This window comes from Cololabis saira, chromosome 14, assembly GCF_033807715.1.
Source record: "Cololabis saira isolate AMF1-May2022 chromosome 14, fColSai1.1, whole genome shotgun sequence".
Taxonomy (NCBI): Eukaryota; Metazoa; Chordata; class Actinopteri; order Beloniformes; family Belonidae; genus Cololabis; species Cololabis saira.
The window spans coordinates 8,830,969-8,844,301 of NC_084600.1; the positions used below are offsets into that span (position 1 = coordinate 8,830,969).

General features: G+C 40.7%; 1 protein-coding gene across 3 annotated transcripts in view; it reads left to right on the top strand.

Annotated features, from left to right (window-relative positions):
• LOC133459547 (sister chromatid cohesion protein PDS5 homolog B-like) overlaps positions 1-13,333 on the top strand; it is a 65,115-nt gene that overhangs the window by 15,057 nt on the left and 36,725 nt on the right. For all 3 annotated transcript variants that reach the window (XM_061739587.1, XM_061739588.1, XM_061739589.1), the window contains exons 2-4: positions 8,876-9,003; positions 9,625-9,828; positions 10,083-10,169. In XM_061739587.1, coding sequence (XP_061595571.1) covers positions 8,896-9,003; positions 9,625-9,828; positions 10,083-10,169 — 399 coding nt within the window. In that variant the 5' untranslated portion in view covers positions 8,876-8,895. The remainder of the gene's footprint in view (positions 1-8,875; positions 9,004-9,624; positions 9,829-10,082; positions 10,170-13,333) is intronic.

Genomic DNA, 13,333 nt, shown 5'->3' on the forward strand with positions numbered 1-13,333 from the left:
CATAAAACACGAAAAAGACAAGAAAGAACATACACAACATACGACCAGCCCAAGTCTAAAGCCTGTCTAATTAAGTAGGTCTTAATTTGCTTTTTAAGAGTCTCAACTGAGTTAAGACAACGTAAAGAAGCAGGCAATGCATTCCATAACCTGGGGGCCAATGCTCTAAAAGCACGGTCACCTGTAGTTTTAAAATGAGCCATTGACCAGATGACTTGAGACTGCAACTAGTGTTGTGGAGATCTAAAAGATATGTGATGTATGCAGTAGTTGGACTGGATAAGGCTCTGAAAGTGAAAACTAAAATTTAAATATGGGTTGTAAACTGTACCTGTAACAAGTGCAAGGAGATTAAAACTGGCGTTATCAGGGTATCGCTAGAGATGCACCGATTGATCGGCAACCGACCGAAATCAGCCGATAGTGCCCCTCTCGGTTTTGATCGGAGTTCTCGTAGTTCAAAGCAGGCCGATTTGATGACGTTTACAAAAACAAACCGCTGCCAGCGCGTGTGTTCCCACATGTCAGACCCAGAGTTCCTAAAGGGGCGAATATACTTGCTGATTGACCCTGCGTTCGCATCCGTTCGCGCTCATAACCAGCTGCAACCTCGCTCACGTAGCACACAAGGGGAGCGCGTCATACTGGAGATAACTGGTTGGGGGCAGTATGCAGAGCAAGATTTGAAAAAGTAATAAAATATTTAGTAATAGCATCAGCAGTAACCGATTATAGCAACGAACAAGTAAACAACATGACAACACTGGATGAAGAGGAGATTATAACATTGCTTTGGTTGCGATCTCAGCAAAGGAAACTGCGCCAGCGCCATCATTTGCTAGACTGTCGAACCAAAGCCATCGGGAGACTGGAGAGCTAGCCACCCTTGTCTTGCCGTTGTGACCAATCGATGATGAGAATCACCGGGAATATTTCCGTATGTAATCAGCTTTGTTTGACCATGTGTGGTCATCTGCTGCTCTAAACCTGTACCAGCGCCACTCGCGGGCAAAGCGAGAACTGCAGGTCGCGTACGCGTTCAGTGTTTTTTTGGAGAACGCGCATGTCGATGCGTGAAACGAAGGCAGCATACGTGTGTCGGCCATGACGCACTCATGTACGCGTTCTGAACAGCAAGTATATTCCTCCCTAAGGGGGCGTGGGATTCTCTAAAGAGCATCAACACTGAAAATGGCGTCGCCGGTATGGGAGTTTTACAATGCCTGAAAAGGAAATTTGCAGTTTGCAAAGTGTGCAAAGGAAATACCCAGAGGAGGAATGTTATAAAATAATTTCAACACAACGAAGCTGATAAGACATTTGAAAGTTTCTCAGACAAAGGAGTATATTAAGTTGTCAAAGTTGGCTGACGCTAAGGCAGAGAAAGAAAAGGAGGGTGCAGGAACGCCACTAACTCAGCTGAACGTTACAGAGACCAATAAACGGCAACAGCAAGAAAAATAAAGAACTACATCATTAGGTAATGGATTCATAAGCCTTGATCATCGGCCGCTTTCTGTTGTAGATTAGATTGTCCTTTATTCCTCCCTCAGTGGGGAAATTTGCTTTGTGCAGCAGCAACACACGACACATACATGCAGTGAAAGGGTAAAAAAGTAAAAAATATATAATTACAAAATATAAACAGTATATACATTGGAATGAAAATAAAAGTAGTGCGGTATGAGAATGAAAAACAGTGCAAAAAAAAAGGAAGGATGTTTATGAGGTAGAAAGATTAGGGCTGGGCGATATGGCCTTTTATTAATATCTCTATTTTTAGGCCATGTCACGATACATGATTATATATCTCGATATTTTGCCTTAGCCTTGAATAAACACTTTGATGCATACAATCACACCGGTATGATGATTCTATATGTCTACATTAAAACATTCTTGTTCATACTGCATTAATATATGCTCATTTTATACTTTCATGCAAAAAGGGGGAAATCACAACTAAGTCAAATTTACCAAAAGTGTATTTATTAAACAATTACTAAGCAGTGAGTGGCACTTAAGTGTCATTTAAGAACATTTTCTGGTCCCGGTTTTACCTGTGATGACCTGCTCTGAGCAGGAGGGGCCCAGGAGGGGCCCTTTAGAGCACCTTTATATTAAAGGGGACCTATTATGAAAAACACGTTTTCTTGCTTTAACATATATAAGCCTGCCAACACAGAGAAGGAGGGGAGCAACCAAATTCTGCAGTGTCTGTACAGCCGCCCGGATGAGCCTAACTCTCCTCCTTTTACTTTGCATCACTTTCACTTACTTTTAGAAGTATGACGTCATATAGTCTTGTTTGACTTTGTTTCAATAATAGTGATTGATTTCATGTGGCCGCATTTAAGCAACACTAGGTGACGTTTCTCAGCTCGCTGTGCGCGGACGCGTGTGCGCACTGAGCGGCTCTCCGGAGAGCCGTGCGCGTCGTGCGAGGAGAAAACATCCCCTCCTGTATTTACTAAACCGTCCCAGTTTGCTTTGAAAAGAGTCCGTTGCATGAAGCAACAGCGCGGTTGAGCTCACGGCGCAAACAGGCGAGTTTGAGAAAGTTAGGTGGAACTCACCGGCGGACCGGACAGCAGCGCCGACACCAGCAGATGGGCGGGGGCGTATGACGATGCACGCACGTGACTGACGTATGTAACTGGGTGCGCTTGTTTTATGTCTCCGAGAAGGAGAGATGAGACGAGAGAGTGAGAAAAGCCTGTAATTTAATGCCCGCGGCTAAAAGCAAATTCGTGACAATGTATACTCGAATATTCAAGATATAGTCATTTTGTACATCGCACAGAGTAGAAGCCGAGATGCATCGAGTATACTCAATATATCGCCCAGCCCTAAGACAGATATTGCACATCTTGTTGTTGTCCGTTTGCTACTGTGAGCAGACCTGGTTGTAGAGTCGCGGGCCTGGTTGTAGAGTTGGTGTCTAGAGTTTAATCGTGTCGTTAGCAGCTTGGATCCCCGGTACGCGCTGCCGAGTAGTAAATATTTCACAGATGAATGCCAACTGGAGCTGTACCATACTATATACAGTCACATCCACACCCTTACGCAGGACGACAGTCGTGTCAGTCGGCTTCATGAATGATATTTGGAGCTCTAATGTGAAGAGTTTTGCTTCACTCACAAGAGTTTATTCACACGCAGTGGATGCTATCGCTAAAACTTTCGCCTTGCCTAATTATTCATTATCAATTTTAAGATTTAATTTCTTTTTCCACAGGAAAACTAAGGTTTATAGTTTACAACATATATCAACTGTAAGAGAGTGACATGTCTCTAAGGGAGTACTGTTCAGCCTGCAATAAAACAGTGGTCAATTCATGATACTTTCTCATCTCCTCATATTATACCTAATATAATGTCAATGTTGTGTACACGAGACAACAATGTTGAAGAATTTATGGATTTCACGCTGTGATCGTAAATATCGGGATCGCCAGATACTGCTTTTGGTGATCGGTGATCCGCCCTCAAAATCCTGATCGGTGCATCTCTGGTATCGGCTGGGTTTTAAAAAGTATTAAAAGGTGATAATTCAAGATCCCGAAATTTAAAGCCATGAAAAGTGTTAAATTTGGTTTTAGAAGTATTATTTTTTGAGAAATTGGTATAATTTTTTTTTCAGACTGAGGCGTCCTATTCTGATTGAAATTCTATCTGCTAAAATTTGCGTTAGTTTAAATGCAGGCTTTTGCATATCTGGGCACATAATCAAAGCTCCTCCTCTCAATCCTGAAATACCAACTTTGTAAGCTACGTCTGATGCTGATGTCATATTTAGTGGTCGTTGGACGTCTCTGCGCTCTCAGCTCAGCTGGGTAGTCAGCTGGCTTGCTTGCGTGTTTTTTGCGTGCTTAGACATATCTTCAGCGTCCAGGCAACCACCATCACCGTCGTCATGGGCAAAATGTTTTCTGACTGCTGGGAGGAAGACCCAGCATTTAAGGACTGGCTCAGGCCTCAAATGCACACAATAATTATTGTGAAATTATTATTTAACTAGTTATTTTACATGTGTCATATAATTCAGGCAACAGCTCAAAAAACATGTTTAATAACACTAATCCACATGAATATCAGATCGAATCGAATCAAATGGTGGTAATCGATTCTGAATCTTAAGAATCGGAATCGAATCGATTCTTGACATTTGAATCGATACCCAGCCCTAATTCCCATACATGCGGTACGGACAAATCCTGGTACTTCATCTGATTTGGATTAGTTCCATTCTTCAAAAAACAGCTTGTTGATGGCATCAACAAGGCTGGGTCGTGCAATAAAGACACTTGCCATAAGATTCTTTTGCTCGAGAGTTCATATTAGGCCTATAGCACAGGTTTATGTTCAAATAAAATAATAGCAGGTCACCAGTTCATGTAGTGGAGCCCAGGTTGTGAAGTGATATCAGCAACAGTTAAGAGACTGATGCCAGTTTGTGATGCATCAACAGTTCAAGTATTGAATGCCATCCAGTGTGCTGGAACTTTCTCTTCATTGCTTATTTTATGTAGTTTGTTTTATTTTTATTCATCAAGAGAAATAAATGTGTGCAATATGGTATCAACATTAGTGAGTCTATATCAACTGCATAAACGAAGGTGAATAACACTTGCAACTCAGTGTCACAATGGTTTTTAAAACATTCTGCAGGGAGTAACGAAAGGTATTCAAAGGTATTAAATTTAAAGTTAGCTGTACATACCCTGGTTATGTTTTGTCAGTTTCTTGTATTTTGTTAGGAGTCTTACAGTAGCATCCTGGACTGCTTGTAGACTGTTGAGGTTTTTTGTTCAAACAAGTAAAAAGGCAATTATAATGGTAGAAAAGAGATTAAATAAAAGCATGACCAATAATCTCCAGCTCTGATTTAGAAAAGTAATTTAAGGAGTTTGGCAATATTTCTAAGCTGAAAGATGCAATTCCTAGTTAATTCTCTCAAATAACATTCCAAAGATAGAGCAGAGTCAAAAATAACACCAAGGTTTCTGAGGCTTGGCTGCTTTCAGGCTCGATTAATTAGGGTTTCCGTCTTCTCTGCATTTAGTTTCAAGTAGTTGTCACACAGCCGCTGTTTGATGCTGGTCAAACAATTCATCAAAGGTGACAACTTTTCAAATTCTGGAAGTTTAAAATAGTAGTACAGCTGTATGTCACGAGCATAGAAATGATAAGAAATATCAGTATACTGCCTAATTATCAGACTTGGAGGAAGAATGTATAAAATGATTAGGATAGGACCCTGAACTGAACCTCGAGGTCCCACACATGACAGGCTTGTGGATACTGACATGAGCTGGTTTGCAAAGACACTAGTGCCTTTTACATTGGTGAATACTCCGCGTTTAGCCTGATCCCTGCAGCCTTATGGCGCTTTTCCACTAGTACCTACTCGGCTCGATTCAACTCAGCTCGGCTCAACTCAACTCGACCTGGTTTCTTTTCCATAACAATTCAGCACCTGGAGCAGAAGTAGGAGGTTGGAGTGAAGCTGCTGTGACGTATTTGATTGTGTGATCTAAATGAAGAAGACAACAACACTAAAGATGTAGAACCTGGAGGAGATGATAGATGTGCTGCTGGGTCTGAGACTTGTGTTTGATATCAAGTTAAAAAATTAGAGTGAAAGAAGCTTCACGATGCAACGCTTTTTTTTTTTTTAGTTTGTCTCGGCTGCTGAAAAGTCAGCTGGAGCCGTGAGCATCTATGAAGTGACAGAGCTCCTGGTAGATCTGGTCGTTCCTTATCTCCCTTCTATCCTTTTTTTAATTCTCTCCTCAGCACCAGGTTTATGAACATCTGCACTTCAGAGTTGGATCATGAAACAGACTTTTGCTGCCGTTGCTGGTTGAATAAAATTAACAAAAAGCCGTCAGAGTTTCTTTCTCTGATTTCTTCCTCCTGACTCAGACGTCTGACTCCAACCCCCCGACCAATCGGTGGCCTGTATTGTGATGATGTCAGATACAGCCGACTCAGCAGCTCAGAACCTCTGCAGAATAGATACAGAAAAAGTATCTACTCTGCACGTTATGGCACTTTTCCACTAGTACCTACTCAGCGCACCTCTAGTCGCCACGCCCCCGTCTTTTGCTTCTCCACTACGGGCCGAGGCGGGTAGAGGCTGGCCGAGTAGATACGAACAAAATCTTTAAAAAAGTGTAGCTGCTTGAAGCTTCTCTCCCTCTCATTTTTTAACTTGATATGGAACACAAGCCACAGACCCGGCAGCACATCTATCATCTCCTCCAGGTTCTACATCTTTAATGTTGTCTTCTTCGTTTAGATCACACAATCAAATACATCACAGCAGCTTCCTCCAACCCGCCTACTTCTCACCTGGGTGTTGGAAAAACAAACGAGGACTAGGCGAGTGGAGGCGGGACGAGGCGTCCCGAGTCGGGCGCGCTGAGTAGGTACTAGTGGATAAGCGTCAATAGCTGCCCCTGAACAGCAGGCCCCACTGACATGTCTGTCCGCTTTTGTGTGGTCATCTAAGTTGTCTTCGTTACGCACGTCATTTATTTATTGTTGGTGTCTATGTAGTGTCTGTGGTCGTCTGAGATGAGAAATGTTCTGTCAGTGAAAACAAATCTCCATACGGGACACATCAATCAATCAATGAATGCGCCGCCCTAGGGTGTCGTGTGTACCGACATAAGGGGGGGGCGTGTCGAGCTGCGCTGCCAATAACTCTGAGGAGAGTGTTGACCAGGGTTCAGGTCTAATGTAAACAGAACTAACCTGGGGTGGTGGGTCGGGGGACGGGATTGTTGATCACGTATTCTGACATACCAGGAAAGTTTTTATTTATTTATTATTTTATAAAATAAGGAAATGGCTGATAAGGATAACAGCAGCAGCAGGACGTCACAGGTAGGATCTACAGGACTGTCTCAGAAAATTAGAATATTGTGATTTTCTGTAATGCAATTACAAAAACAAAAATGTCATACATTCTGGATTCATTACAAATCAACTGAAATATTGCAAGCCTTTTATTATTTTAATATTGCTAATCATGGCTTACAGCTTAAGAAAACTCAAATATCCTATCTCAAAAAATTAGAATATTCTGGGAATCTTAAGCTGTAAACCATAATCAGCAATATTAAAATAATAAAAATAATTGATTTGTAATGAATCCAGAATGTTTGACATTTTTGTTTTTTGAATTGCATAACAGAAAATAAAGAACTTTATCACAATATTCTAATTTTCTGAGACAGTCCTGTATATTTACAAGATGAGTAACTGTGGAGGCGAGGAAACCCGTGAGCTGCTCAGCCGAGGAGCCGAAGACAAAGAATGGTCCATTGTTTCCATTGCAAATAACACACCTTGCGTTTACATTGCTAACGCGCGTTAAACACGCGTTCATCATCCTGTGATAGTAGTACTACTACTACTACTACTACTACCACTACCACTACCACTACTACTACTACTACTACTGTCATTTAGAAGACACTTTTATCCAAAGCGACTTACATCTGAGAGAACAACACAAGCACAAAATCACACAGGAGGTCCAGCTGGATCAGTGCTGGTCAGACTTCTGAGAGTCCAGCTGAATACAGGTGTTGTCTTGCCAGTACTAGATTTATTTATTTATTTATTTTTTTGTTCCCTTCCCGCCCAACACAACAGTCCCTTTATACAAGAAAGCTACGTCTAAAAAGACACCATCATGCGATCATCTTGTCATAAGTGCATGCAGCTTACTCAGTGCTGAGTCCTGCAAAGAGCTGGATCTTCTAACTAATTCTGATGAGCAGAGAAGTTTACTAGATGCAGAAGTTCTCTTTAAAGAGCTGAGTCTTTAGCTTGCGCTTAAAAGTAGATAAAGACCCTGCAGATCGGACAGTTTGGTAGGTCGTTCCACCATCGGGGAACAATGGAGGAGAAGAGTCTGATACTGATTTCACACCACGTTGTGGGGGAAGAACCAGACGTTAGTGGGATCCAATCTAAAAACGCCTACTGAAGCTAACTGTGCAGTAGCAGACTGGGCTCCCTTTTTTCTGGTTCTGAGGTTACAGATTCAGGGGTGGGTTAGATGGACTCAGATAACACTTGTTCAGTGAATGTTAAGAGTTGTTTTCCCCTCTCACTCATGTATACACACATGGAGTGTGTAAGTGAGGAGACGGGCTCTCCCTTGGTGATTCATAATTATATGTGGCTCACGTCATGTTGACAACTATCTGCTGCATATCGTGGTGACTCAAGCGAGCCCCAGGTTCTTTGTCTGTTTTTATTCTCCAGTGAGCTAGGTTTGACGACAAGCATTGAGAGGGCAAACTAATTCTTGTCTCTTTATTTTTTTTTTCTTTCTTCAAATCTGAGCGGCTCCTCTCTGACACCTCAAATTATTTCGACTAAAGCCGATAACAATCAGTGGCCAATTGATGGAAGCAGCGCCAGGGTACTGTGACTTATCTGGCCACAAGCAGGGTGTTACATTTAAAGTCAAAGCACATTTTTGTTACCTGTGAATACTCATGACATGATTGATTATAATCTTTGAAATGCTTTGGCTGTGTTAATGAAAACCTGGAACTCAATTGTCACAAAACCTCAAAGGGAGACATTTCAGTGTGTTTTCTGAATGTAGCAATTTCCTCCTAGCTTACACAAAGCCATTGCTGGGCTTTGAATAATTCAGTTTGCTCCATTGCAGATTTCTTTCATGCATATAAAAGATTTTCCCCAAGTTTCCATATTGTTAATGGTTTTAGGTTGAGGATCTGTCCACCCTCAGGGAATAAAGCTTTTAGTCACTCTTTCAATCTTCTCTGTGGCACCTACTTTGTTGCTCTCTTTTGGTTTATTACAAAAGCTGTTTTCTCTCCAGGCAGTGAAGAGCTAAAGAGGATGGCTCACTCTAAAGCTCGAGCCACAGACGGGAAGGTGACCTACCCCCCGGGGGTCAAGGAGATCTCTGACAAAATCTCCAAAGAGGAAATGGTCCGCAGGCTCAAGGTCCGTGTCTTACTTCTGTAGCCGAGGCTGGCTGTCTATCTTAAAATTAATACATTTAGTATTCTCAAACAAAATAGCAATATCTGTATTTTCTAAGTATTGCATTTACAGTTAAACAATGGATTTCCTTGTAAATCGTTTTCAAAATGTTGTTTTGATTTTGCTATTAGACACGTAGACAGTCAAATGCATCAGTAAATTACATTGCAGTACAGGACTGTCTCAGAAAATTAGAATATTCTGATAAAGTTCTTTATTTTCTGTAATGCAATTTAAAAAAAAAAAAAAAAAAAAAAATCATACATTCTGGATTAATTACAAATCAACTGAAATATTGCAAGCCTTTTATTATTTTAATATTGCTTATTATGGCTTACAGTTTAAGATTGAGATAGGATATTTGAGTTTTGTTAAGCTGTAAACCATGATCAGCAATATTAAAATAATAAAAGGCTTGCAATATTTCAGTTGATTTGTAATGAATCCAGAATGTATGACATTTTTGTTTTGTTAATTGCATTACAGAAAATCACACAGTCCTGTATGGTTTTCTGTTCCCAACTGAAACAAGAATTACAGGCAGCTGCTTTACTCGTTTAATATAACCCACGTGTTTTTCAGATGGTTGTAAAGACCTTCATGGACATGGACCAGGACTCTGAGGAAGAAAAGGAGCTCTATCTGAACCTTGCTCTTCACTTGGCCTCAGACTTCTTTCTCAAACACCCAGACAAAGACGTGCGCCTGCTCGTGGCCTGCTGTCTAGCAGACATATTCAGGATTTACGCCCCCGAGGCGCCCTACACTTCTCCAGACAAACTTAAGGTGTGATGATAAAGGGCTACCTCAGCTGCCTTAAAAAGTACTGCAAAATAAGATATTTTGATTTATTTGAAATAGAGTTTTGATTGTGTTATTTTATGTTTAATTATATTTCTATTAGCTTTCCTCACTGTAATATTCCATCAAATCTATCTTACAAATGTGTTGTGTTTGGCCTCATATCTGTGTAGTATTTGGTTTGATATCGGACTATTTATTTAACATAATCCTTGTGTATGTTGTCTGTCATTCCACAGGACATTTTTATGTTCATAACAAGACAGCTCAAAGGACTGGAAGATACCAAAAGTGCCCAGTTCAACAGATACTTCTACCTGCTGGAGGTGTGTGAGTGTGTTTGGGGCAGTAGCGTGGCTGGGGGTTGCTCATTTTTATTCTTTGAATTTGAATAAAAAAACAATGGTTGCAGCAACTGCTGATGGTGGAAACTATGAAAAACGTTATGAGTTGGAGGAAACTAATGTAGACTTGAAGCCTCAATGGCATACAAGTTGATAACTTACTCTTCAGTGAAGTATGGATCTTGTGTCTACTTATTAAAAGATTGATGTTTGAGTCTTAATGGGGTGAAAATAAGGATCAATCGAATATGACTGAGTCAACATTGTTTGATTTATTGTGGAAAAACAAATCCAATCATTACAGGACTGTCTCAGAAAATTAGAATATTGTGATGAAGTCCTTTATTTTCTGTAATGCATATACATTCTGGATTAATTACAAATCAACTGAAATATTGCAAGCCTTTTATTATTTTAATATTGCTGATCATGGCTTACAGTTTAAGAAAACTCAAATATCCATCTCAAAAAATGTGAATATTCTGGGAATCTTAATCTTAAACTGTAAACCATAATCAGCAATATTAAAATAATAAAAGGCTTGCAATATTTCAGTTGATTTGTAATGAATCCAGAATGTATGACATTTTTGCATTACAGAAAATAAAGAACTTTATCACAATATTCTAATTTTCTGAGACAGTCCTGTATATACAAAATACTTTTTTCAGGAGATCTTAAAGCATTAGATCCTAAATCTTCATTGTTTTGGGTAAATACTTTAATGAAGCACTTTGGAAATGTATGTATATTTATATTTTATTTGAGTACAGAACTTTTATCAATGGCTTTTACAGGGGGTCACACTTGCTCTTGTTTCCTACCTTAGACTGCATTCACACTGCAGGCCATTTCTTTCTATTTTATAATAATACTTTTTTTTTTTTTGCCAAGATCCATTTTGGATCTTTCTTTTTTGTGGTTCTCGTTGCTATTTTAAGTGTGTTTTTATATCAGACATTGTGAACAGGCATCTGTTTTGAAGTAGCCTTCATGTGCAGTAAGACATCAGCTGTCCAGATGTAAACAAGGATGCAGAGCAGGGAGCCCGTAGGATTCTTTCTGTTTCTGTGCAGTGGAAGATGACGTATTAGAAAAATGTATTTTAATGGAAAGAAATCCAAGAAAAATGAGAGCAACATTTTTAACACTGGCCATGCGAGGTGTGTTAATGTGTTCTTTTACACATTCTTTTACCTCTCTGACCCTCAAAATGTTTGACTATTAATGTGTGTGTGAGATAAAGATTTGAGACAATTTATGTTGTGCTTTTATAATATGACAAGATCTGTCTTGGAAATAGTCAATAAACATTTTGAGGGCCAGAGAGGTAAAACAACGTGTAAAAGAACACATTCTGTAACATTTCTGTGAAAGTGGGCCACCAATTTTTCTCAATTTTCTCCATTCTACATCTGGCCCTAGGAAGAGAGAAAAATACCACGACCTCGTGTCCTCGCATACACGAAACCGGCATTCCAGCACCAAAGTGTGACTCGACTAGCGTACGTGAAACAAAAAAGGAGGAGTCAATCACGTTCATTGGGCCTATATTAAAAAAAAAAAGAAACCATAGCTGAGGAGAAGATGCTGTCAGCCTTCTTTATGTTGTTACGGTCCTTTTAACAGGAGTGTAAGCATGCCTAATAGGGCTGGGTATTGTTAAGAACCTCAGGATTTGATTTGATTTGATTTCGATTCTTTAGGATTCGATTTCCATTCGATATTGATTTAAATGCTTCGATATCGATTCAGTAAGACGTAGAAATACACAAATACCTGTTGGCAATTTTTCATTATTTTTATTTTCATGCCTATAACACTTGGCATGTTACTTCACATAGAAATTAACTGAGCAATTAAACTTAGCAGCACCATAATGGCTCACTTGTGCATTTGTACTGTAGTACAAAAGTTAAAATAAAAAAACCAACATGACAGTTCTGTGTCAACATGATCCGCAGGTTTGTCGTGTTGCTGTTGTATTTTAGTTCTGCTTGGCACAACTTAAGCTGCTTTGACATATTGCGCGGTCTGCACCGCGCCCACCGCCGGGTAGGGAGCAGAGTTGGCCGAGATGTCGTCACAGCGCGGCACGGTGAAATCAAAAAATGTTCAGTTCGGGCAGGGAGGCGCGGCGCAACGCTGCGGCAGGCGCCCTCTTGCGCGCCGCCGAGCTCGGCGGCAGAGGGGTCCGCTCTTGTGCCGCGGCAGCACATACACATGAATGGGATCGCCGGCGGCGCTTTGCGCTCTATGTGAAAGGGGCTTTACACAACCCTAATTTTGTCAGTTTCTCGTGTTCCTTCTTTAAATGGGAATTCAAAATCTTTCAGACCAGACGTTTTTACAGATTGGGAATTCAAAATCTGTAAAAACGTCAGGTCTGAAAGATTTTTTCCGCTTGCCATCGTCGCCATTTTATTGTTTGGTCGCGTGCAGCCACCTTCCACAAAACGAGAATCATAAGAAAATGTTGCGCACAGCGCCCCCACTGGCCAGGATGTGAATGGATTCAGAGGCTTTGCTTAATCGATATTGAATCAGGGTGGGGATAATTGCGATGCATCGATTTTTTGATATTTTTACCCACCCCTAATGCCTAAATATTACGTGGAAAACCTTGTCTTTTCATTGAGAGCAACACTGAGCTACCACCCTGCAATGCCTTAACTGTGTCTGTCATGGTGAGCTAAAGATGCCTGTGCTAAGTACTGAGAAGTAAACCATCTTGGTCCAGAAAAGCCCCAGCTTTCTGCAGGGCTGCACCCTCACAGGACCGGGTTACGGCACTCCTGTTTATCCAAGTAATCATCAGTACCATCAGTAAAAACCTGTGGGCAGACGACACCGGCATGCTGCAACAGCAGCAGGAGCTCCAAACCTTGTCCACAAGGTCCATGCATTTTTGTTTGCGTTCTGCAGTCGTGCAAATGTTGGCTGTGCATTATTAAACATTTGTGTGGTTCAGCAAAATTGGGTGCCATAACCTTAATCTCAGGCTGAAATGTTAGCTAGTTTTTCCTCCACTGTCGAGGTTTCCAACACCGCATCAGTCAAACTGGGAGGGACAGTGTTTTGTGCCTTCCTGCTGGCGGAACTATGATTTATTTAACAGTTTATAAATGGCAACAGGGATGCTTACA